This window comes from Mizuhopecten yessoensis, unplaced genomic scaffold, assembly GCF_002113885.1.
Source record: "Mizuhopecten yessoensis strain PY_sf001 unplaced genomic scaffold, ASM211388v2 scaffold4033, whole genome shotgun sequence".
Classification (NCBI taxonomy): domain Eukaryota; kingdom Metazoa; phylum Mollusca; class Bivalvia; order Pectinida; family Pectinidae; genus Mizuhopecten; species Mizuhopecten yessoensis.
In genome coordinates, this window is record NW_018405342.1 from 450,941 (window position 1) to 478,218 (window position 27,278).

Consider the following 27,278-nt stretch of genomic DNA (forward strand, 5'->3'; position numbering starts at 1 on the left):
TACAAATGTTCCTCTTATGCTGCGAACCAAGGTTTTTTGGAGCAATTTCAATAAAAAATGGCCACCTATTCCCAGATTGAAACATCTTCAACTTCAAAGGTAACTAAACCTGATCTGAATAATAATACTTCTGAACATGTCTGTAATTTATTGGTTTGATTCGAAATTTAAAAAAAATGGACACCCTATTCTCTGATTGGCTAAAATATGTTTGACTTTTTCTCTGTTCCACTTGACCAGTTTAACCAAAGGTCGTAAAAATATTTGTCATTGACATTGCCTGAAATGTTATTTTAATTTTTGGGGAAATCTGAGACGGCCATTAGGGTCTAAATTTAGCGGAAACTTCGATTTTGTACTTCAAATATAGAAATGGTGAGTGATACAGGCCCCACGAACCTATTATTGGAAATCGGATCATGACCGTAAAATTCCTCCAGTAAATAAATTGGCCCACTCCGATAAAGTCTGTCTGCACAGCGTATAGATCCACAGGATGGTTTTATACAGAAAATTCCGACACTCGGACCATGCTCTGAAAAGGAAGCTCATTAAAACTGAAGGCTTCTCAGTCGACTTTACTGTATGGGATCTACTGCGATGTATTTACATCGATCTAACGTGGTCGTACACCAGACTCGATTGATGGCAAAATCACTCAAGTTCATGCATATTTTAGACATTGTAACATGAATTTTATTTACAAATCTGACAATAGAGTTCCAACACGTAAAGTTTGGCATAAATATGGATTTTTATCAACGTTTTAGACATTTATCTTTTAGATTTAGATATGCATAATGGTTTGTATGAACTGCTTACTTCAGTTAAAATGTCCGAACCGTTATATCTAAATTTCTAAACATGTGCTTTCAATAGTTTATTGAGGAATGAAAAGACAAATGAATTCATGCTTTCAGGATTGACCTTGGAGCCCATCCTTGCCCCTGCTAGGTGTAAAATGATGCTTCCAGGACTGGTCAAGGGTCTGGCCCCACCCATGGTGACTTAGTCCCAGGGTGATTAACCCAGACTCTATTACTTGTGATCAACATATATAAGGATCTCAACCAAATTCGCTTTCAAAGCATACTTGTTCCTTAACATCGTGAATCAGTTGCTGTAGGAAGAGTGTAGTTCCATGGGAATTGTGGGCAATGTCCAAATTGGAAAAGTTAGTAATTCTTTAAAACCTTACTCCTCTTGATCAGCCGACTGTCTTTTGCTATGAGGTATCCTTAACACCAGGAAATCAAATGTTATATAAATGAAGGATGTTGTACCCCTTGGCACTCAGAAACATCGGCCAAAATGAGGAAGTGTTTAGTATTACCAATTAAAGAACATTTTTTGCCATGATTGATTAAATATCCAGGTAAATGATATAGACCCTGGGGACCTCTTGTTCACATTCAGAATGGGGAAAGTGGGACCCGGTGTTATATAATAAACAACACAGCATTGATGGTGAGCTTGAGATAACGTTTATTATGTAATTTGATACTAAGAGCTATGTCCCCTTTACCAATGTTTTACTTTAATCCGGATAGTTAATCCGCCCTATTTCAAATTTAGAATCGACAACTAACAATGTTCATGGAGATAAAACGTGTTTTCGTTTCACATAGGAGATGACCAGACGTTGGGCGATTATATGGTGGAGAATCCAAATCATCGTTCTTCTCTTATGCCATGTGAGTGTTTTTACCCCTATGTAAGCTTCGTACTTTAACATGTGTGATATAAAACTGTTATTTTGTCGACGTTCTGGATACGACTCTGACCACAGGGGCACGCTACTATTTATATTAATCTTGTTTTAGGCTTTCAGTCGCTGGGTACGTTATAACCTATACGTACCCAGCAACCAAGACCAAGACACGATCTCCTGTGATCGACACAGAGATGACATTTTAGCTAATGAATTTTTGAAAGACAATGAATTACATGCCTTCGCTTTTGCATTATCTCGACGAATCTAAACAATCAGCATTTGAATCGCCAGATGTTCCCCGCCATTTCTCGGACCGAACAAATACTTCTTGGTTGTATGAAATTTCGGGATTTTCTTCTGAGGACCCTCAGCGATTTTTAGATGAATTTATACCGGATAGGTACTTCGAACTCTATATGGTACCTGATATACAACTTACGTCTGGCAACACGTAAGTAACTATTCATGTCAGTGGAAATACCAACACATCTCTAAAATCATGAAAATGAATCCTGTTTGTTAGTATTTCTTTTCTATGGTTTTCTCTCACTGTGGAAGTAACTCAATGTGTACTACGTCCAAGGGAACTGATAAGGTTTTCTCAGTTTAGAGATGGATTTAGACATGATGGACACCGCTATCGGCTGAGGTTATCTGAATGATGTAGAAATAGCTGTCAGGGATTCGACAGAAACAATTGTAATTGGCCGACGTCCATCCGGATGCAATATTAAGGATATTGGCGAAATGAAGTAGAGAGGATTTATAAAGATAAGTCCATATTAAATAACGTATACGAGTATATTGCATCTTTTAATGGTTGAATTTCCCGTAAAAGTATTTCTGGAAAAATCTGTAATTTCCGCATCTCTTTCAGAAATGATTACCGGGCGATTTATTTGTTCGCCTTGCATATAACGTTATAGTGTAATGTAGCGTCCCTAAATCCGTAGACACAATCTTGTCAAGATTACTGGCTTTCTAGCCTTTTTATTGACTTCTTGACACTTTGTATTTAAAAACATCTGACGATGATGATGCTCTTTCTTTAGCTTTGGTTCACTGTAGTTCAGCATCTCTGTTTGGTCCTCGGTTTCAACACCGATATCATACATTATATCCAAGATTTCACACCGAAGGCGTAAGGCCGAGTAAGGCCAGACAGAGAGCAGCTAGTTTACGAGAGATGTAGCTGTCATTCACGTTATAACCGGTAATTATCTGGTACATTGTGACAGAAAGCTGTCCTTTTACGAGGGCTACAGGCATTATCAACACTATCTATTCAAGCTTCCTGATTTTGTTTACCATTTATTCTGTGATTGATAACCTGGCAGCATCCGTTTCAGCAAACAACGTCTTATAGAAGATGCTTTGATGTCCGTCGCGATGTTTGACAAAAAGTGCTGGCTGTGCGATGCGTGCTCTGTTCTTCGATATAATTAGTATGTACTATCTAGCGCCACATATGAGTCAAGATCTGGCAAAAGGGTCCTTAGGACATGCACAATCGATTTTGTAAGTTTGGTGTTATTTTAAAGAGGAAGAAACAAGTAATTCATTTGCTTTATGTTAATATTTGACTTCGCAGTGGTGTGTGAAAGTTTAGAGGTTTTTAAGAAACAAAATACTTTTTGACGTTATCCAGAATGGGGAAATAACGTCACAAATGTGACGTCAAAATAGGTAGTTGTTGATACCACTGACAATGAAGACTGATTCGGGTTATTACCGTCCTGTATTGATATATTGGAAGTATCTATTTCCCCTTTGTGTTTTAATATTTTGGTTAAGATTCAACCCTTAATTGTGTAAAAATTGTATATTTGGAAAAAAACCCACTGGGGTTGTCATTGACTTAACTATGGTAGTACAAAGGTCTACATAATCTGTACATATCTGACACTGGACAGGTGTATCCATGACTTTGGCCGAAACATTTTTGTCTCACCCAGGAGTGAGAGAAGCTTCACTGCTGACCTAGTAGTTCAAACATCTAAGTTCACTCAACATAAACACTCACGCAAATATACATGTACATGTAGATGTTACCCTGACATGTTCTGGTTGGACTATTTCAAATATGTTAACTTTTCACAAATAAAACACGAACTATTTTCAACTTTGAAAACGATTTATGTATTTTTTCTCTTTGTGTTTACTTCAATTCAATAACACTTATTGGTTTTTAAGACAACATACCAAATGCACACCTATAAAAAGGTCCCTGTTACAGATTATTACATCTGGGCAACACAAATATAAAAAAGAAATTTTAATAACACAAAAACTAATTTTCATAAATTGTGAAATTTCAACGTAGGTATTTGGATTTTTGTGTGTAATATAATACAACGTATAAACCTTTAACAAAGATATATTATCAGCAATTAAAGCATTCTTTAAAAAAACATTTTCATTCAACCTTAATTCACAATTTAATTTTAAAATGTCCACTTTATTTGATGTCACCTGGTGAGTTTTTCTATCATCACAGTTCCGCGCTATTACAAGAAGACAAACACGAATATATCGCAGCCTCCCAAAATACACACACATACACTACACGCATGCATCTTGCACACAGGGGAGGCCGTCCTTAAATGACCTTAGCTGTTAATAGGACGTTAAACAAAATCAAACAAACAAACAAACAAACTATCATCACATGGAGACAAGCAGTCTATTCCTCTGTGACATCCGGGTTACCACCAGTCTGGAGTTCAATAGTAGAAGGCACTTTAATACCACTAGACACAAGTAGTCCTAGCGAGGCCCACGGACAAATGGGCGGATCTGTCTGTACAGGTACCATGCTTGGCTTGCCGACCGTCCCTATGGTTCCACTGGAGTAGGAAGACACTCTGGAATCTTTTTTCTCTCCACCACCTGCTGATGCTTTCACCTCTACTATTCCTTTGAACAAATAAATATAATTTTAGGAGCAATGAGACATTTGTTTGCAGAAATAAGCAGGGGGAGGTTACTTAGTTGACTGTCAAATGACAATGCGTTATTTTCTCTAAACTATTAGATTGTTAAATGTTCAAGAATGACGAAGCTCTTAAATATTGAAGTACGACTTACATTTTTATTTGACGTTTATGTGGTAACAAGGTAGGTTTATATCCTCTGCCTGAGTTGAATATTGGCCCCTTAAAGATACAACTCCAGCAAGGAATGTTAATTAACCTGTATATCCCATCTAATCACATAATTACTGTAATAAATTACTAATAATTCACCGGTCTCATAAAGATATTTGCATAAATGTACCTGGAAAGGTTGAGGAGAAATGAAAGTGATTATTTTTTTCCGATTACTGGAACAATCCTGAAAATAGGTTTGAAAAGGCTTTTCCAGTCATACCATTGCCATGCGTTTTCCGTCATGTTTGACAACAAATTGGCTTGGCTATGTGGGGATGAAGCCTCAATGGCTATCTTCAAATCAACGAGGCTGTCTATATCGCTACTCCTAATCTTCCTCCTGATCAACCCAAAGATGCCATCCACCATGCAGCGATCATGGTACGGCTTCATGAAATGCAGATAGATTTCCTCGTGAAACCCATTTGAAACCCTCCATGCCAGATAACTGGTTACCACATGGAAAAAAAGTAGATTGAAGATATGGTGGTTATATGTTATTATACATCTACTTGTCAATAAGGTATGCCGTCACTAATAAACTCAGATAAGCTTGTAAACCAGGCGAGTTGATTGCTAGATTATTTTTTTATACATACTTGGTTCTTGTTTTGGCCCCCACAGTTGTCAGCATTCAGGTACACCACCTTCTACCCTTCTGGGTGAAATGGCAAGTAGAGGAACCGGAAGGAACCCAGGTGGATGGGATATTTTGTAGTTTGAGTCATGTAAAAGGTCTCAGTTTAAGTCCTTGCTGTTTCAGTCTTCATGCGATATGCTAGGTATTGACAAAACAAGAACCACTGCTTATCATCCACAGAGCGATGGACTTGTAGAACGGTTTAACCGCACTGTTGAAGAGATTCTTAGCAAATGTGTAACTTATAATCAGAGGGATTGGGATGTCCATCTTCCCCTTGCAACACTAGCATACGTATCGTCAGCAGCACTGGTTACACTCCAAGCATGTTAATGTTTGGTCGAAAGATTCAGCTGCCAATAGACCTTCTATATGGGAAACCCCCATCTAGAGATGAAACTCTGCCTATATATACAAGCTATGTTGCCATGCTTCAGCAAAAGCTATGGGATGTGTATGATGAAGCACGGGAGGAAATGATACATGTCAGTGACCTGTAAATACGTAACTATGACCATAGAGCTAATGCCAAACAATATGATGTCGGAGATGCTGTTTACTTAAGAGTGCTTACAAGAACTAAGGGTCGATCTCCTAAACTACAAGGAAGATGGGAAGGACCTTATGTTATAGAAGAACAACTTTCGGACCTTGTATACAAGATCAGAAAATGGAAGTCGGCCCCAAGTAAGGTGGTACATCATGATCTTATGAAACCCTATCATGGGTTCAAAGGAAACTGTGGAGCAAATACCAAGAAAAACAAAACGAATGAGGAATACAAAATTGTCATACAATCTATGGGGGGAGGACATAATGATATTACAAACAGTAATGTGTCAGAACCGGGACACAGGCCGAGGAGGAACAGGAAGGAACCCAGGTGGATGGGAGATTTTGTAGTTTGAGTCATGTAAAAGGTCTCATTTTTTTATTTAGTTTGGGAAAGTTGTAACGAAAAGGGTGGGAGTTTTGTTGTAAAATCCCAGTACTCGTGCTGTTCTGGGGAACGTTGCCTTATGCATGATGTATAGTCTGGCTGCTACTCCTGGTGCAGATACATTGAGCAGTAATGCACATTCTGGATTCTTGTTCTGGTGATTCTGTCCTGGCCAGATAGATGACCTGTTGACTATCATCCCGAGTCCTTGGCGATCCATCCTGGATATACCGGACGAGGATCTCACACCTGTGTGGATGATGTACAAGAATCGTGCAGCTAGTCTGAAAGAAGAAATTTGATGTTATAAACCATGTATAAATAAGTATACATAGAAAGAGGATGTTCAAGTAATTAGCTGTATATACTTATTACTGAAATTTGTTTTCTTTACGCTTACAGGTTACCCCTGCGCCACCTGTAAAAAGCAGTATGGGAGCATGAAGAGTTTGAAGCAAAATCTTCGCGATAAACATGGGATAGCGAAGACTTGTCCTTATAGCAAATGGAGCTATATGGCAAGCCGAGCAGCACATATTGATATACATATCAAGTGTGTCCATCGTGTGCTGCTCGTACCCTCTACCCCACCTTCACAGTGGAAGAAAGTCCATCAAGATTCGGAATGGCGGTTGTGCCGAATGCGGATGAGGAGGTATATGGGTTCAGGTATGACATGAAGATGATGACTCCTTTAATTTCATCTGAGAGGGTGGAGTTGAGGGAACCACTATTTGACCTCCCCATATTTACGGGAGTCTCCTTGCCAATCAGCCCTGCCCTGTTCGTTTCCCCACCTGTGTGGGAAACCTAAGTGGCAGGAGATACCCCAAGAGCCCGCCTATCAGCCCTGCCCTGTGTGTTTCCCCACCTGTGTGGGAAACCACAGTGGCAGAAGAGACGCCCAAGACCCCGCCTATCGGTCAGTCCTGCTCTGTGTGTTCCACACCTGTGCGGGAAACCACAGTGGCAGAAGAGACGAGACAGACGCTACCAGCCAGTCCTGCTCTGTGTGTTAACCCACTTGTACGGGAAACAACAGTGGCTGAGGAGAAGAGCCAGATGTTCCCGGCAAGCCCTGCTCAGTGTGTTTCCCCATATGTGCAGGAAGCTGTAGTGGCAGAGGCAGAAAAGACCGGCCAGCAGACGGTGGTGAGGGAGAGATGCCACTCTTTCCTCCAGCTCTGAGGAGGTGGGATCTGGTGGAGGAAGAGTCTCTGGAATTGGGACCCCTCAAATGGCCTCCGGCAGGTTGGAGGACATTTGAAAGGGGAACCAAGCTCCTCTGGTGGGAGGCTGCCTCCTTCCAGTTCGGGCGGGAATGTTCCCGAAGGAATAGGGATACTCTGTTAGCAGAGTATCAGTTCCTACTTCGGGAGCCATTCTGCCCTTGCCAGGTACCACCTCTTCAGCTATCTGACGAGAGGGTGGCAAAGAGAGGAGAGGATCCGGAGAGACTCCTGTCTGTGTTAATGATGGCAGCTGGATGGACGCCTGCGGAGCTGGAGAAGACCCAGGCAATACCTCTTCAGTTTTAGAAAATAAAAACATTAATAGTACAATTAGAGGGGTGGATTAATAGTAATTTATATTATATTCATACATAAATGTACTTAGAAATATTATCCCGTATGTAAGTATAAAGATAAAGATATCTGTAACTCGATCGGTACTGTACATCAATTTAACATCACTATTTTTACTTCATTCTTAATTAGAGGCCGTGGAAAAAATAAATAATATGAGGCAAGAACAAGAATGTAACAACTTGCCTCCATTTTTTTTCTTTGGTAACGTTTTCTTGACCTCCAAATGGCAGATACAGTTATCTTAATTTATATTTTTGTAAGTAAATCTGCGTTTTTACTTGGTAACGCCGCCATCTTGCCTCCACAATTCCTGATATGGAAATGGGGAAACACTAAATTGTATCAAAGGCGGTGCAAACTTCTGCACAGTAGCTCTTGCGCCTTTCTAACTAGTTTCATCAGGAGTTATCTCCCTTGTTTTAATAAGCATAACTTATAAGGTTAGTATTCAACTAAGAGTCTACATTTATTACAAGATGTTTGATTTTAATCTTGTAATAGAGAAATCGATGCTTTCATCGATTTCCATAACTTTTAGTGTAAGGCTAAAACCTATTCAATTCATTGTTAGTAATTATAGTAATTTACTATATACGAGTCTATTGTAGTCTTACTTTTATTACAAGATCTTTGGTTTGTAATCTTGTAATAGAGCAATCTGATTAAAATCATCTGTAACATGGCTCCGCCTGAACATCTGAATGTGCCGCGGTCAGGGTCACGTTCAAGTGGCCTTTAGATGAACCAATCAGAGGCGAGCTGGCAAAAGTTTAACAGCGAATCGGAATATCATGTTTGATAGATAAATAGCGAGGGGTATCGAACAGATTAGTTTTCCAAAAAAAATATGGCGGCGGGAACTGACGTTTCTACGACGCCAAGGAAATGTACCCATTGGGAAATAATTGCGTAGACAACACCGCCATACAGTCTTTCTTCTCTAATAAAGCTTCGAATATCTTTTTCTGTTCGGGTTTCAGACGATCAATCTCAAATAACTTCAGAACTTGCGCATCATTCTCATCAATGTCCGCCATATTTGTCCGAGCGCCCTTTTGAAAGAGGGTCTTTGATTGGTCAAAATTTAATGAGTATTTATAAATATAAAGGTCACCTGAACGTGACCCTGACCGCGGCACACTCAGATGTTCAGGCGTAGTACGAAGTTAACGAAGCCATGTAACATATGATTTTAATCAGATTGGTAATAGAGAAATCAAGTTAATGTAACAATGATAGTTTTTACTTATAAGAGTCTAGTGTTTTCTTATATTTATTACAAGATATTTGGTTGAGAACTTGCAATGGAGAAATTGATGCTTTCATCGATTTCCATAACATAAATAATTACATTGAAAGAATTTAAAGTGAGTTTATTATTTTCATGTACTAGACAAATATATGAAATATTTTCTATAGATATTACTGTGATAGTTATTTAAGTTATAATTTAATGTGTGTCAGATTACTCTGCATTAGAGAGGATATTATTAAGTCCCTCAAACGAAGTTTGGCGACTATTCGTTTGGGGACTTATTGTTTTTACTCCAATTCTTCTTACTATTATTATTCTTTCTTCTTCTTCCACTTTCCGCCGTAAATGTTTCCGACACTTTTCTCAGAAACTATAAGTCGGATCTTCAAATTTTGAGGGATTATTACTGATAGCTTTTTGATGTGCAAACGCCTTTTTGTTTTTCCGATTACCATCCAAGATGGCCGCCACAACCCCTGATTGGCTAAAACATATTGAGCCATAACTATTGTTATATTTGGGGCATCAAAATTAAATTTTGAGGAAAGTATCGGTTTGGGATGTGCTCTAAAGTTGAATAAAAAAATGACATTGTCGACAAAACTGCCGCCGTGAATTTTTGAAATTTTTGGGAATTTAAAATTTCTAAAGGTGTTCGCTCAAGACAGACAGCGTCACCTATCCTATTTTACATGTTTTATAGATATTTTCCAATGCATTCTAAATTTGGCATATAGGTGTATAATGGTACCGCAAACACAACCATGACATTCGTTTTCTAATTAGACAAAATGGCTGCCATATACTCGTTACTGATTGGTCTAAACTCCGTTATTGTTTGATTTTGTTCAAATTTAGTATGTATGTGTAATATGGAATTACAAACTCAACTGCGACATTTGTTTTCTAATTTGACAAAATGGTCGCTATATACTGGCTTCTGATTGGTCGAAATTAAGATATTGTTTGATTTTTATGAAAATTAGTATATAAGGGTATTAGGGGACTGCAAATTAAATCGCATATGTTTCGTTGCCATATTAACTAATAGCAACCACACGGAGGCTTCTGATTGATTGAAATTTATATATTGTTTGATTTTTATGAAAACTGGTATATAGGGGTATTAGGGGGACTGCAAATTCAACTGCATAAGTGTCGTTGCCATACCAACAACATGGATTCAGATTGGTCTAAATTCAGATATTGTTCGATTTTACTCAAATTCAGTACGAATGTGTGTTATGCCATTGTGATCCTTTTCTGCTGTACATGTATCTTTGCGACAATGGGGGCAGTTTTGGGGACTTCTGTAATGGTCCCCCATTACAGTTAGTTCTTGTTAGATAATACTTTCGGCACAGAGTTGCCATAATTTATTGTTATTGTTATTTGAATATTTATCATCAAAACTATTTCCAATCACTGCAATACAATGATACTCTATTTGGCCAGTGTACTTTGATACTTTAGACACTACCATTTAGACAACTAATACAAACACTGGGACATCCTCTTGGTTGTTATTATTTATTGTAACTAGAGTAAACAGAGTGAGAGTTGAAATACTATATTGTACCTCTGTTACTAATACATCTTATGATATTATCAGAATATTGTATTGCATTTGATTTGAGGAGTTATTCTTTGACAAACTTGGCTAATACGACGATCTGTGATCAGCACTTCCCACGACATACAGTAGGCTTGAGTGTAACCCTCAAGTAGAGACGACAGACTGATTGAGTTTCGTTTTAATAGATACCACAGCATTAGCAGAATGACTTTGTCCTCCATCCACACCCATTGCCTTGTCCTCCCCAAATACATAATTGGTCTGTAATAGTCTTCCATCATTACAAATGCCAAACAGGTTGGCCTTGTTTGGTGACATGAAAAGTTAAATATTGATGGCAATAGACAGACGCCTCGGATACACACACTTCCTGTTGTCTAGGCAGACGCCTCGGATATACACACTTCTCGTTGTCTGGACAGACGCCTCGGATACACACACTTCTCGTTGTCTAGACACACGCCTCGGATATACACACTTCTCGTCGAGACAGACGCCTCGGATACACACACTTCTCGTTGTCTAGATAGATGCCTACATACACGTCCTGCTGTCTAGACAGTCACCCCGGATTCACATACTTCCTGTTGTCTAGACAGACGCCTCAGATAAACACACTTTCTGCTATCTAAATAGACAGCTCGGATACACACACTTCCTGTGGTCTAAACAGACGCATCAGCTACACACTTACTGCTTTATTGTGTATTTACAACTCGGTCAGACACTTAATTCCTGCTTTCAAGACAGAAGCCCCGGTCACACACAAACACACCTTCTGCTATTTAGACATACGCTCTAGTTAGACACTTCCTGCTAAACAGACGCCTCAGATACACAAACCTCCTGCTATCTAGACAGACGCCTCGGATATACACACTTCCTGTTGTCTAGACAGACGCCTCGGATATACACTACTCTACCTGTTATCTGGACTTAATGTGGAAGGAAACCGATGTAACTAGAGAAAATCAATTTGGTCGGGCTAGTTATCCCATACATTTAAACGATCGATACGGATATCGAACCCCGGACGACATGACAAAAATCGAATGCGTTAGCCTTCTCGCCACTCTACCACCACTTCAGACACTTCAGGACGTATGTCTAGATACACGCGACTGTCACACAACCTTCACACTATTTAGACATACGCTCAGGTTACACAACTCCGGATATCTAGACATACACTCCGGTCAGACACTTCGTGCTTTCTAGACAGGCGACCCGGTTACAAGCCCTTCGTGCTATCTAGACAGGCGACCCGGTCAGACACTTCCTGCTTTCAGACAGACGCTCCGAGCGATCATACAGTGTTCGCCCTGGTTTCGCCATTTCTGCTGTCTAGACCTATACCCCCACGCTCCGGTCACCCCTTCATAGACAGACGCACCGGACACAACGCTTCAGACACACACTAAATTCTATCCACTGCTATCCAGACAAAGGACTAGGGGCTTTAAGGGTCTTTTTCGGCCTCATCGGGGATTTAAAATTAGTTATGTTCGTAATCTGGAATAAATGAAGTACACAAATATGAAATTTCAAATTCGTTCGACAACTGGTTTAGGAGATATGGTATTGCAAAGAGAGACATAAACTGGTGTTTTCATAATAAAATGCGTAAATATTGTCTGTTGTGCGCTATTAAATGGAAGATTGGCCATTTTGAAAGAAATTAACTAAACACTTTTCAATTTTTGAAAGCATCCGCATGCAACAAACAAATAAATATTTGACATGCTAAATCATTGTCATGCCAGTGTTCATTCGTAGAAAGGATTTTTTGTTTGTCACATGCGGAGGCTTTTATTGCTGTGTGCTAACTTTCCAAAAACATGATATTTTGGCAATTTTTTCATAGCAACGTATTTTTGTTGCTATGGTTTGGCCTCTTCGCGTGCGCACTGGAAAAACATTGCCGAGAAAGATAGCTTTAATTAACCAACATGATGTTTATTACAGAAATTGGTAAAAAAATTCAAGTTGAAATTCTTTTTACTTTTCATGAGGCTAAAAATTACCCATAACGCCCAAGTCCTTTAATCATACAAAATAAATCACATGTCTAACATCACCTGCCTCACTTTCAGCCTCAAGATATACACAACAACGAACAAGTGCGCATGTGTAAAGTGATATTGAGATATACATTAGAGAATGTCACCAAGTCCCGATATCCGATTGTTCTTTGCTACAGACAGCCTAGCCAACTGTCTGCGATCTATTTCTGGTTGAAGTATTGTATTTCCCTGGGGCATCTATGTTGGTGTTCAGCTTCCTATTTCAGGATTCAGTCGTATCGAGCGTTAGGTAAGATTCAGGTACATACTGCATGTACAAACGCCAGTAGCCTTATTTGTGGTATCTGAGCGTGAGCATGTCGAATTCCAAGATATGTAATTTAACAAATTATTTATCTCATGCAATATATATAAAAGTCTCGTGATGTCAATGATGACGGCATGAGTCTCGTGATGTCAGTGATAACGGTATACGTTACGTGATGTCAATGATGACGGTATAAGTAACGTGATGTCAGTAATGATGGTATACGTCTTGTAAAATCAATGATGACGTTATAAGTCGCGTGATGTCAAGGATGACGGTATTAATAGCATTATGTCAATAATGACGGTATTAGTTGAGTTATGTCAATGCTAACAGTATTATTGTCGTGTTGTCATTGATGACGGTATTATTGTCGTGATGTCAGTGATAACTGTTTTAGTCTCGTGACGTCAATGATGACGGTTTTAGTCTTTTGATGTCAATGATGACGAGTTATTGTCGTGATGTCAATGACCAAGGTATTAGTCATGTGTTGCTAATGATGACATTATTAGTCTGGTGATGGCAAAAATGACGGTATCAGTCTCTTGATTTCAGTGATGACGGAATTAATGACGTGATGTCAATAATGACGATATAAGTTGAGTTATGTCAACATGATGACGGTATTGCTGTCATATTGTCAATGATGACGGTTTTAGTCTCATGACGTCAATGATGACTGTTTTAGTCTAGTGACGTCAATGATGATGGTTTTAGTATTTTGAAATAAATGGTGACGTTACTTTTTTCGTGATGTCAATAATTAAGGTGCTAGACTATTTTTTCTTGTTACCAAAGATGACGGAATCAGTCTCATAAAATCAACGATAGCGGTATTGATCTTGTCAATGATGGCGAACGTGTGGTGCACGTGATTAGAATTTATATGTCTTAAGTTGGACACAATCAACAATTGCTTGTTGTTATTTTGTGACTTGATGGCTGTTGAAAGTCCTCATAACCGTAATGCCCAATGTAAATCAAGTACACTTGTTGGGAATCGAGAACAAATAAATGTTCTCGCCTATCCCTGTGAGCTTAATTAAACAACAATCTATCGATTGCAAGCTGTACACAGTCGATAACCGTTCCTGAAAATCATGCTTTTCACTTTGCGTATACAAAAAATGTTACATGTTTTCTCTGATACCTTAATTCAGTTTGAACAAAACACCCTTGATTATCCATATCTTGTAGTTGTATGTGAATTATAAAGATATCTGTTTTCAACTCACACTATTGTTGTGAACAACGTAACCTAAAACTCCCTGGACCATATCTCTCTTTTATTGTGAGTAAGGTAACCTAAAACTCCCGTGGTACCATGCCCTCTGTGTTATTGTGAGTAAGGTAATCTTAAACTCCTGTGGTACCATGTCTCTCTGTGTTATTGTGAGTAAGGTAACCTTAAACTCCTGTGGTACCATATCTCTCTGTGTTATTGTGAGTAAGGTAACCTAAAACTCCCGTGGTACCATGCCCTCTGTGTTATTGTGAGTAAGGTAATCTAAAACTCCTGTGGTACCATATCTCTCTGTGTTATTGTGAGTAAGGTAACCTAAAACTCCTGTGGTACCATATCTCTCTGTGTTATTGTGAGTAAGGTAACCTAAAACTCCTGTGGTACCATATCTCTCTGTGTTATTGTGAGTAAGGTAACCTAAAACTCCTGTGGTACCATGTCCTCTGTGTTATTGTGAGTAAGGTAATCTTAAACTCCTGTGGTACCATGTCTCTCTGTGTTATTGTGAGTAAGGTAACCTAAAACTCCTTTGGTACCATATCTCTCTGTGTTATTGTGAGTAAGGTAACCTAAAACTCCCGTGGTACCATATCTCTCTGTGTTATTGTGAGTAAGGTAACCTAAAACTCCTGTGGTACCATATCTCTCTGTGTTATTGTGAGTAAGGTAACCTAAAACTCCCGTGGTACCATGCCCTCTGTGTTATTGTGAGTAAGGTAACCTAAAACTCCTTTGGTACCATATCTCTCTGTGTTATTGTGAGTAAGGTAACCTAAAACTCCTGTGGTACCATATCTCTCTGTGTTATTGTGAGTAAGGTAACCTAAAACTCCTGTGGTACCATGTCTCTCTGTGTTATTGTGAGTAAGGTAACCTAAAACTCCTGTGGTACCATATCTCTCTGTGTTATTGTGAGTAAGGTAACCTAAAACTCCTGTGGTACCATGTCTCTCTGTGTTATTGTGAGTAAGGTAACCTAAAACTCCTGTGGTACCATATCTCTCTGTGTTATTGTGAGTAAGGTAACCTAAAACTCCTGTGGTACCATGTCTCTCTGTGTTATTGTGAGTAAGGTAACCTAAAACTCCTGTGGTACCATGTCTCTCTGTGTTATTGTGAGTAAGGTAACCTAAAACTCCTGTGGTACCATGTCTCTCTGTGTTATTGTGAGTAAGGTAACCTAAAACTCCTGTGGTACCATGTCTCTCTGTGTTATTGTGAGTAAGGTAACCTAAAACTCCTGTGGTACCATATCTCTCTGTGTTATTGTGAGTAAGGTAACCTAAAACTCCTGTGGTACCATGTCTCTCTGTGTTATTGTGAGTAAGGTAACCTAAAACTCCCGTGGTACCATGCCCTCTGTGTTATTGTGAGTAAGGTAACCTAAAACTCCTTTGGTACCATATCTCTCTGTGTTATTGTGAGTAAGGTAACCTAAAACTCCTGTGGTACCATATCTCTCTGTGTTATTGTGAGTAAGGTAACCTAAAACTCCTGTGGTACCATGTCTCTCTGTGTTATTGTGAGTAAGGTAACCTAAAACTCCCGTGGTACCATGCCCTCTGTGTTATTGTGAGTAAGGTAACCTAAAACTCCTTTGGTACCATATCTCTCTGTGTTATTGTGAGTAAGGTAACCTAAAACTCCTGTGGTACCATATCTCTCTGTGTTATTGTGAGTAAGGTAACCTAAAACTCCTGTGGTACCATGTCTCTCTGTGTTATTGTGAGTAAGGTAACCTAAAACTCCTGTGGTACCATATCTCTCTGTGTTATTGTGAGTAAGGTAACCTAAAACTCCTGTGGTACCATGTCTCTCTGTGTTATTGTGAGTAAGGTAACCTAAAACTCCTGTGGTACCATATCTCTCTGTGTTATTGTGAGTAAGGTAACCTAAAACTCCTGTGGTACCATATCTCTCTGTGTTATTGTGAGTAAGGTAACCTAAAACTCCTGTGGTACCATGTCTCTCTGTGTTATTGTGAGTAAGGTAACCTAAAACTCCTGTGGTACCATATCTCTCTGTGTTATTGTGAGTAAGGTAACCTAAAACTCCTGTGGTACCATGTCTCTCTGTGTTATTGTGAGTAAGGTAACCTAAAACTCCTGTGGTACCATATCTCTCTGTGTTATTGTGAGTAAGGTAACCTAAAACTCCTGTGGTACCATGTCTCTCTGTGTTATTGTGAGTAAGGTAACCTAAAACTCCTGTGGTACCATATCTCTCTGTGTTATTGTGAGTAAGGTAACCTAAAACTCCTGTGGTACCATGTCTCTCTGTGTTATTGTGAGTAAGGTAACCTAAAACTCCTGTGGTACCATATCTCTCTGTGTTATTGTGAGTAAGGTAACCTAAAACTCCTGTGGTACCATGTCTCTCTGTGTTATTGTGAGTAAGGTAACCTAAAACTCCTGTGGTACCATATCTCTCTGTGTTATTGTGAGTAAGGTAACCTAAAACTCCTGTGGTACCATGTCTCTCTGTGTTATTGTGAGTAAGGTAACCTAAAACTCCTGTGGTACCATATCTCTCTGTGTTATTGTGAGTAAGGTAACCTAAAACTCCTGTGGTACCATGTCTCTCTGTGTTATTGTGAGTAAGGTAACCTAAAACTCCTGTGGTACCATATCTCTCTGTGTTATTGTGAGTAAGGTAACCTAAAACTCCTGTGGTACCATGTCTCTCTGTGTTATTGTGAGTAAGGTAACCTAAAACTCCTGTGGTACCATATCTCTCTGTGTTATTGTGAGTAAGGTAACCTAAAACTCCTGTGGTACCATGTCTCTCTGTGTTATTGTGAGTAAGGTAACCTAAAACTCCTGTGGTACCATATCTCTCTGTGTTATTGTGAGTAAGGTAACCTAAAACTCCTGTGGTACCATGCCCTCTGTGTTATTGTGAGTAAGATAACCTAAAACTCCAGTGGTACCATGTCTCTATGTGTAATTGTGAGTAAGGTAACCTAAAACTCCTGTGGTACTATGTCTCTCTGTGTTATTTTGAGTAAGGTAACCTTAACTCCTGTGGTACCATGCCCTCTGTGTTATTGTGAATAAGATAACCTAAAACTCCAGTGGTACCATGTCTCTATGTGTAATTGTGAGTAAGGTACCCTAAAACTCCTGTGGTACTATGTCTCTCTGCGTTATTTTGAGTAAGGTAACCTTAACTCCTGTGGTACCTTATCTCTCTGTGTTATTGAGAGTACGGTAACCTAAAACTCCAAATAAGGTGGTACCATGTCTCTATGTGTTATTGTGAGTAAGGTAACCTAAAACTCCCGTGGTACCATTTCTCTCTGTGTTATTGTGATTAAGGTAACCTTAACTGCTGTGATACCATGTCTCTCTGTGTTATTGTTAGTAAGGTAACCTAAAACTCCCGTGGTACCATTTCTCTCTGTGTTATTGTGAGTAAGGTAACCTCAAACTCCTTTGGTACCATATCTCTCTGTGTTATTGTGAGGAAGGTAACCTTAACTCCTGTGGTACCATTTCTCTCTGTGTTATTGTGAGTAAGGTAACCTAAACCTCCTGTGGTACCATATCTCTCTGTGTTATTGAGAGCACGGTAACCTAAAACTCCAAATAAGGTTAGCCTAAAACTCCTGTGGTACCATATCTCTCTGTGTTATTGTAAGTAAGGTAACCTTAACTGCTGTCATACCATGTCTCTCTGTGTTATTGTTAGTAAGGTAACCTAAAACTCCCGTGGTACCATTTCTCTCTGTGTTATTGTGAGTAAGGTAATCTTAACTCCTGTGGTACCATATCTCTCTGTGTTATTGAGAGTACGGTAACCTAAAACTCCAAATAAGGTGGTACCATGTCTCTATGTGTTATTGTGAGTAAGGTAACCTGAAACTCCTGTGGTACCATGTCTCTCTGTGTTATTTTGAGTAAGGTAACCTTAACTCCTGTGGTACCACATCTCTCTGTGTTATTGTGAGTAAGGTAACTTTAACTCCTGTGGTACCATGCCTCTCTGTGTTATTGTGAGTAAGGTAACCTTAGCTCCTGTGGTAACATATCTCTCTTGTGTTATTGTGAGTAAGGTAACCTAAAACTCCTGTGGTACATGTCTCTCTGTGTTATTGTGAGTAAGGTAATCTTAAACTCCGGTGGTAACATGTCTCTCTGTGTTATTGTGAGTAAGGTAATCTTAAACTCCTGTGGTACCATATCTCTCTGTGTTATTGTGAGTAAGGTAACTTTAACTCCTGTGGTACCATGTCTCTCTGTGTTATTTTGAGTAAGGTAACCTTAACTCCTGTGGTACCATATCTCTCTTTGTTATTGTGAGTAAGGTAACCTTAACTCCAGTGGTACCATGTCTCTCTGTGTTATTGTGAGTTAGGTAACCTAAAACTCCTGTGATACCATGTCTCTCTGTGTTATTGTTAGTAAGGTAACCTAAAACTCCCGTGGTACCATGCCCTCTGTGTTATTGTGAGTAAGGTAACCTTAACTCCTGTGGTACCATATCTCTCTGTGTTATTGAGAGTACGGTAACCTAAAACTCCAAATAAGGTTAGTTTAAATTCTGTGGTACTTTTTTCAACTACAAAACCCTTATGGTTAACTCCTCACGTTATTGAGATCACAATCTAGAAATCGTTGTGGTACTATTCCTCTCTGCGGTATTGTAAGATACTTTATTGTAACACTCCGCCTCGTGTTATTGTGAGTAAGGTCAAACAAAGAGTATATTATACAGCCCCCATCGTTTATTGTTAATATAGTTACCTAACACGTGTTGTGTTAACCTTTCTCGTGTTATTCCTAGTAGACTGCAACTAGAAAAATATCTTCCTGACACTGTGAATGAGGTTACCAGCAGAGTACTGAATGGTTAATCCTGATGTGTTCTTGTTTGGAAGGTGAGTACCGGTATGGTTACCTATAACACTGTTCGGTATTATCCCTCCTCGTATTCAAAGGATGGGTCTGAAGTTCATGGGGTTTCTGTTTTGTTTGTATGTGTAATAGGACGTCCGTGTGGAGAGCCTGTCCATTGTCGGTAGATGTTAGTGATCGTATAGTAATTTAGGTTTTCACCAAAACTACCGACAAATCCCCACAGGTCCGTCAGATGTGGAGGAGTATCCGAGTTATAAATCAATCAACACCTTGTTTGAAAGTTAACTTACTTTTATTACATTTCACACGGCTAAGGTAGCCGTTAAAACATGGCAAACAATACGTACGTTAATAACAGTCGTATATAATACAAGACAGAACAAAACCTACAGTGTTAGTCTATGTAGAGCACAGAATGAAGTGAAGTGAACCTATGAATATCAGCCCACACGTGGTAAAATAAGGCCCATAGGTAAATGTAACTATTCTATAACGGTGAAAAACCACCCCCTCTCGGAACACAGCCTCCTGGCCCTATGTTACACGTATCGGACACCCATTCTGATTGGCTCAATCTATGGCGTATGTGCAGTGAGCCAAGATCCTCTTCCGGTAAGTCCCCAACATCCGGTCGTATCAAAAGTAACCACCCATGTAAACAAATAGACAGCACCAGTGATATCCGCTACATACGCCGATAGAATAGCCGTACCGCACCTATAGTTACACTAGGAGGGCAATACAGAAACACTTAGGCTAGCAACCAGTTTTCCCACATATGGTTACTATTTGTGTGTGGGCATAATAGAGAAACGGCGTGGTAAAAAAAAAACAGACAAAAAAAAGAATTTCATTTTTCCTGAAGTCTGGAAAACTGCTCTGAATTCGCCGCTTGTCGACTGAATTTCTTAACCAATGAATCTGTGAAACACGATCAAATAAGGCGCTGTCTCTGAAAGCCTGAATGGCAAGTCTGTAACGTATCAATGAATTCCAGGATGTCTAAAGTTAATCGATAGGGCTTTCAATAATTATTACTGATCGGGGCTTAGAAGAAAATTCCCCCAATGAAAGGACTATCAATCTAAGTTGTTGTGAACAGTTAATGAACTAGCTTAGCTAGATTAGACAATGTATCCCTCCGCGGTGTTAAGTTAGATAACACAATGTATCCTTCTGCGGCCATCAAAACAATTACTTCCACGGTCAAAATGGATAATACATTCTTCCGCTGTGACCTTGTGTAAGCTTATATAAATTGTGTTGTTCACCCTTAAAGTGACAGATCTTGCAATTGTTTAGTAATACAGAAACTTCTCACAAATTGACTAGGTGATCTCGCCAAATAATCTATCGATCATCGTATACCCCTAGCAATGAAGGAGCACAGAGACGGACAGCGAGACTAGAAAATTCAGAGAACAAATTAAAATTCAAAAATCAAAACTACCTTGATTATCAACGGTTACTTCCACCTGATTTAATTACGGCAATGGAGTAACTTCCCTTTACTGAACTAAACGTAGACAGTGGGTTTCTTTTCAGAAATAATCTATTTTTAATAAAAAATTGTTCATTGCATAGCTACACCTGTTGGCAGTAGTAAGGGAATCCTTAGGTGTATATGAGTCCAGTATCTAGATTTTGTAAAGTGTCTCCGAAAACCTTTTATATATGTTCAGTGTAACTCTCGATTAAAACGAAAGTAGAAATCTACTTTGGCTTGTCGTTTTGTTTCAGGGGAATACACATGAACACATTTTGGCACAGTAACATGTATTGTAATGCTTGTTTTATGGTTGTATGATGTAACTTATTATGTGTTACAGCAGACAACAGAATGATTATTGTCGCTCTTCATCGCCTTTATGTCTCAGGATTGTATTTGTACGATAGGACGCCACAAAAGAACGCAAACTAGCTATCTTTTGTTTCATCTTTGTCCATATCGATGCGAATGCAAGGGAACGAAAGGGAAGAAGATGGCAAACCACAAAATCATCTTCCGTATCTTCACTTCGTCACCTGCATTATTACATTTTTACGACTTTTCATTTATTCGTCATCTTTCATTTAGCGGCGGCTAATGCTTAAGTAACTCTTAAGCTATGTTAATACATGAAAGGGGAAAGATTGAAATAAGATACCCTGAATGTCTTGATGACAGGATATTCATGAACAGCTTCCTGAACAGATGTACACCCTTTGCATAAACAATTGGACGCTGTTTGTGGCGTTCCTATATTTGAAGCCTGTCATTGGACGTTGTTTATGGCAATATTTCATTTGAAGCCTGTCATTTGACGTTGTTTATGACAATCTTCTATTCGAAACCTATCATTGGACGTTGTTTGTGGTGATCTTCTATTTGAAGCCTGTCATTGGACAGGGATATTAATACTCTGAGGATATATTCTATTGAAACATGTCGGTGCAAAGACGTCAGCCCATTGAATACTAGTAAATTGGGGATATTCGCTTTTCAGACTGGGTTGGTTTAGTATTGTTTAACGTCCTATCAACAGCTACGGTCATTTAAGGACGGCCTCCCCTGTGTGAAAGATGCATGCGTGTAGTGTATGCGTGTGTCTTTTGGGAGGCTGCGACATGTTCGTGTTTGTCTCCTTGTGATAGCGCGGAACTGATCCGACTTTATAGTGCTACCTCACTGAAACATACTGCCGAAGACACCCAGCAGGACACTCCATCCGGTCACATTATATTGACAAAGGGCGAACCAGCCGTCCCAATCCTAAATTGCTGAGCGTTAAGCAGGAGTAGAAACTACCATTTTTACAGACTCTGGTATGGTTCGGCCAGGGGACAGAACCCAAAGTTTTCCTCGCAGCTCAACTGAAGGCCAAAAGTGAGGCATTGTTAAGGGAGACATTAGATAGAAGAAAGTTGTTTAGAAAGAAGAGAAAAGATAAGATTCCAAATTTAGTCGCCTCTTACGATCATGCAATGGGGGCAGCAGGTACAATTATTACGCCCTTTCTGCAGGGACGCTACGCAGGCGAGCCTATGCACACACGACAGCAACATGATTATTGATAACGTCAGGATATTTACTACGTAGTAAAGCCAATACCAATACATCATCTTTAAGGATATCTTCTTGTACGAGCATGCCAATGATAAGAAAATGTATTATATAAACGCTGAAAATTGATACTTTCTGCAGATTCTTTCGGGTGTAAGTTCGTAAAAATAAAAAAGGAATACCAGGAAGGGCACATCCCGCATGCACATGCAAACAACATATTGCGATGTCACAGAATCTGAGACGTTGTTGTATTATTATATACGCTAATTTAAACATCCTAAGAGACTCATTTCCGATTCTCCTCCCATCAAAACACGATTTTACCGTTCTTGTCATATTGGATGAACTATACAACGATGCTAACACAACACTAACGTGCGTCGGACAGATATACTGGATTACAACTTTTCGACAACACGTCAGTAATCAACTTAAAGAGCGACCTCTGTCGAAGGTTCTACGAAAACAATACCTTACACATCACCTGATACATCACTATCAAACATAATACTGCTGGACGAGCCGGTATTCAGGTTATACGAGTGGGTTACAAGGTGGAATTCAGATTAAACGAGTGGATTACAAGGTGGAATTCAGGTTATACGAGTGGATTACAAGGTGGAACTTCAGTCAAGAGCGACGAATAATTGTGTGTTTACCCACGCATGTATTCCAGCGATTCATCTTGATTTATCCGAAGAATTATCCCTTCCGTCTATTAAATATTTTCAGCCAACTGTTGGCACAATAGCGTTCATGTCTGCTGCGGAGAGCTGACGGCAACTTCTTGGGGAATAGAGTGGGTTTTTTACGGATGATGGTGACAACGTCTCATCGGCTTTACGTAGAGATGTCGGGAAAAACCTCTCGGGAAATCACACAGAAGTAAAACCAATCCTGCCAACCATCCAAACAGAAACAGAGGCAGTTCAGAACTATAACGTTGGTATCAGCAAACATTGACGACGACGACGAAACCCTCACATCATGTCAACTGCTGCTTGGTTATACATCTCCAACACACACGCAGGCATACACACAAAGGGATATATTAGCCAGGTGGCATAGGACTTGTAGCTAACGCCTGATAAGGCAGCTCCTGCTAATACCTCAAAATTGAAATGATTGTTTAAATTTAATATCTATGTACTGTAAAGTGCTTTAGAGGGACTTATTCTAGCTGGATAGGGCGCTATATGAAATGTTGTATTTTATTATTATTATAATATAACCACGCTTCCTGGGTTTTTTTTGTAAGCTAGTCTTCAATGACTATGAAGAGTAAACATGTGTTACCTTCGTAGTCGTTTGACACATAAGAGAAACACAATCAATTAGTTTCAAAAACGGTTCAAAACAGATTAGCTCACAACTATACGGTAGACTGGATTTTAGCCTATACTTTTGTTTTCTGGCATAAGGACTTGAGAATTTGACCATAAGAGCCTGTAGACACCATAGAGACTGCTATCCGGTCTAAACGTCACACGAACACCACATAGCATCAGGGAACAACAAACATTACATTAGCGCGGGAAATGTGGTTCTGTCAAAGCAACAATACTGTAAACGTACTTATTTGAGCGCAATCAAAGTGTAACAGATCGTCGCATTGAGCAATTAGTGCAACCGCGAAAAATGCAAAAGAAAAAAAGTGTACAGGAAATTGAATTGACGCATTCATAATTTCGCTAAGACAAGAATACCGCTAAAATGTGTTTGTTTACAGTAGTTCAACTTGTGCGCAGCGACAAACGGACGACAATGGGTCGTACACATAGGAACATTACTCGTTTCTACCTGATTGAATTCATCAAGCGACAAAACCAAATCCAGTTAATGATGCGAACAATACATTTATTACTTCGAGAACAACGTTTTGTGCTGCCACAAAGTCAATAGACAATTTAATAACTTGCGCACAACGATTCACTCGGTCAGAAAGGGCACATATGATTAGATTGGGACAATATTGATCAACTATGTGTAGAGTACATGGCAACGGGCCTTAGCTATAAAAGAATGTGGTGCACATTGTTACTATGTCCTTGAATCAATATAAATGATGATTGGACCATAGATCGGCGCACCCTGCATGAACATGAATGCGCGTCACGTATTAAGACGGCATGGTATATGTGATGTAGTTATATTTTTGAATTGTTGGAGGGCTGTTTAGATTAATGGTCAGGTGATTGAATGAGTACATATTTTGCCTATAATGCATTCAAAGACGCAACAAAATAACGACAGCGCATGGAATATTTTGAAGATACGCTCAGCTAGACTGTGTCAATGTAAATATGAAGGAATCGGCTAGGAACATAAAGGATCCCCGTACGACTGCCATAAACTACCTAAGTGTTGGAAACTGTTTTAACCGTCATGACAATAACTTTGATAAATCATTTCTGAAATAAAACCATACCTTGCGCGACTAAAATGAGAAATGATAAAGATGAAATAAACAAAATATAGTCAACGACAGTGTTAATATTGTAATATCATTGTTCTAACCGATTGAGCTACCTGGTCAACGGAAGTGTATGGTCGAGCTTTCCAACAGTTATATCCAAACGGAAGTTAAGGAGAGGTTACTGTATATAGGAAATCCACATTGCAGCGGGGCAGGTATCCTTAATAATGTTTTCCTGTCCATACGTTTGTATTTCATTTGGCTATTTTATTCCCTTCAACTACAAAAAAACTATAATCTTAAGTGTTGTTATTCAGGTCAAAGTAAACATGTTGCAATGCTACAGAGATAATGTCAATATAATGTAAGTCTACAAAGTAAAAACACTATAATGCAGCATAGACAAATTCAATACGTAATAAGTCTGCAGAGACAACAGAAATATGTTATAATATTGCAGAGACAAAGTTTATACATTATAGGACTTCAGAAATCAAAGTGAATACGATGTTACCCTACAGAGAAGACAAGGTAAATATGTAGTAATTCAGGTTGTATACCAAAGTAAATACGGTATAAGGCGGCTGCAGAGACAAAGTGAATACTACATATCAAGAAACGTTAACCCATTCAAATATTCGCCCTTTTCCGTTAAAATCTCTGTTTGCCCATTTTATATTTTGCCCTTCACATGTAGTTACTATATAGGGTATGCTGTGTACTTCACTGTCGTAATAAATTTGCCCTTACTGCCGACGGCGAAATAGGCGAAAATTAAACTGCAGCTAAAAATTTCCAGTATGAAGTAATTGTATGTTTATAACGTTATGCCTTGTCTCGTCTCTGCAGACATGCAGAGACAAAATCAATACGTTATAAGGTTACAGATAAGAATCACTTTAGTCCAAAGATATAGATCACCTACCCGGTATTTTAAAGCTTTGATTTTAGATCCACGAAGTTAAACATAGCTTTACTGCACCATCTGGCCATCTTAACAGAGAAACAAATTTAATACGTTTGTACCGTTAGTTATAACTTTACTCCGACACAGTTTACCTGTAGTGAATACGTTAGTTATTACTTTACTCCGACACAGTTTACCTGTAGTGAATACGTTTGTTATTACTTTACTCCGACACAGTTTACCTGTATTGAATACGTTTGTTATTACTTTACTCCGACACAGTTTACCTGTAGTGAATATGTTGTAAGGCTACAAAGACTAAGACCGAGGCTGAATGCGAGAAATGAAGATCACATTTCACTTTATGGTGAAATAAAGATCACACTTCACTTGATGGTAAAAGAAAGATCACACGACACTTGATGGTGAAATGAAGATCAGACTTCACTTGATGGTGAAATGAAGATCACACTTCACTTGATGGTGAAATGAAGATTACACGACACTTGATGGTGAAATGAAGATCGCAATTCACTTGATTGTGAAATGAAGATCACACGACACTTGATGGTGAAATGAAGATCACACTACACTTGATGGTGAAATGAAGATCACACTACACTTGATGGTGTAATTTCACTTTGTTAAATAAAAAATGCAATATTACCAAACTTGCTGCAATTGTTCCCTAAGGGAAGAAATAGAAGATGCCAGTCAAGGAGAGGAACAAAATGAAAGGTCAGTTGGTCATGTTATATAACAATGTATTAAGTCTGTACTTTTGTCAAAGAAGTGAAATTTCTTACCAATACGAGCAATGTAGATCTTACACCTTCGGCATTTTTCGTCTCAATATCTACAAATTAAGGCTAAATCATTAAGTGTGCTTTGTTTTTTTATCAGTAACTCGACGTTTATACATGTTGATATGTATTAGATGTTGTCATATTTATTTAAAGCTATAAAGTGTTCAAGAATGTCACCAAATATCTCTCTATATTATGTAATAGTTGTGATATGAGTGTCATATACAAAATTGTAAGATGACGAGATGGCCTCACCAGTCTGATTCTTTATATAAGAAAGAGTTCCTATATTCAGACGGCGCTATACATTAGATTACCTCAAATCGCCACCTCTGTGCTTGATCATCAGCGTCACTGCCCTATTGATTGCATCTTATCACGTAAGGTTAGGGCTGCACTGGCTTAGGAAAATATATTGTCGGTCTCAATCATGCAGCGGTATTAGTATGAACATGTGTCTTGTTCTTTGTTTAGCGATAGCTGGTTATGTTATTGTTTTTTTCTAAACATTTTCTTACAGTTGGTAAGTATGGATTATGAAAAGATTCTTGTAAGAGATCACTAACTGGTTGTGTTTTAAGAATCTTTTCATAATGGTTATGTTATTACTTAACTTGAGACCTAGTTGATGAATATCACTGGTTTGGTTGTATTTAGTTACATTGAGCTGCTACTACTGTCGACGGAACGCTTGCACGTGATTTTGGCTCATGTTCAAATATTTCTTGTTATTGTAGCGCATGAGAGACAGATGACATTGCTGTCAACAACACAAAACTATTACAGCCTCGTGATGGGGTCGGT

At 38.9% G+C, this 27,278-nt stretch overlaps 1 protein-coding gene across 1 annotated transcript in view; it reads left to right on the top strand.

Moving 5' to 3' along the window:
* The first annotated feature begins 1,632 nt into the window (after positions 1 to 1,632).
* LOC110448420 overlaps positions 1,633 to 27,278 on the top strand; it is an 84,734-nt gene continuing 59,088 nt past the window's right edge. The window contains exon 1 of the mRNA XM_021494645.1: positions 1,633 to 1,694. Coding sequence (XP_021350320.1) covers positions 1,655 to 1,694 — 40 coding nt within the window. The 5' untranslated portion in view covers positions 1,633 to 1,654. The remainder of the gene's footprint in view (positions 1,695 to 27,278) is intronic.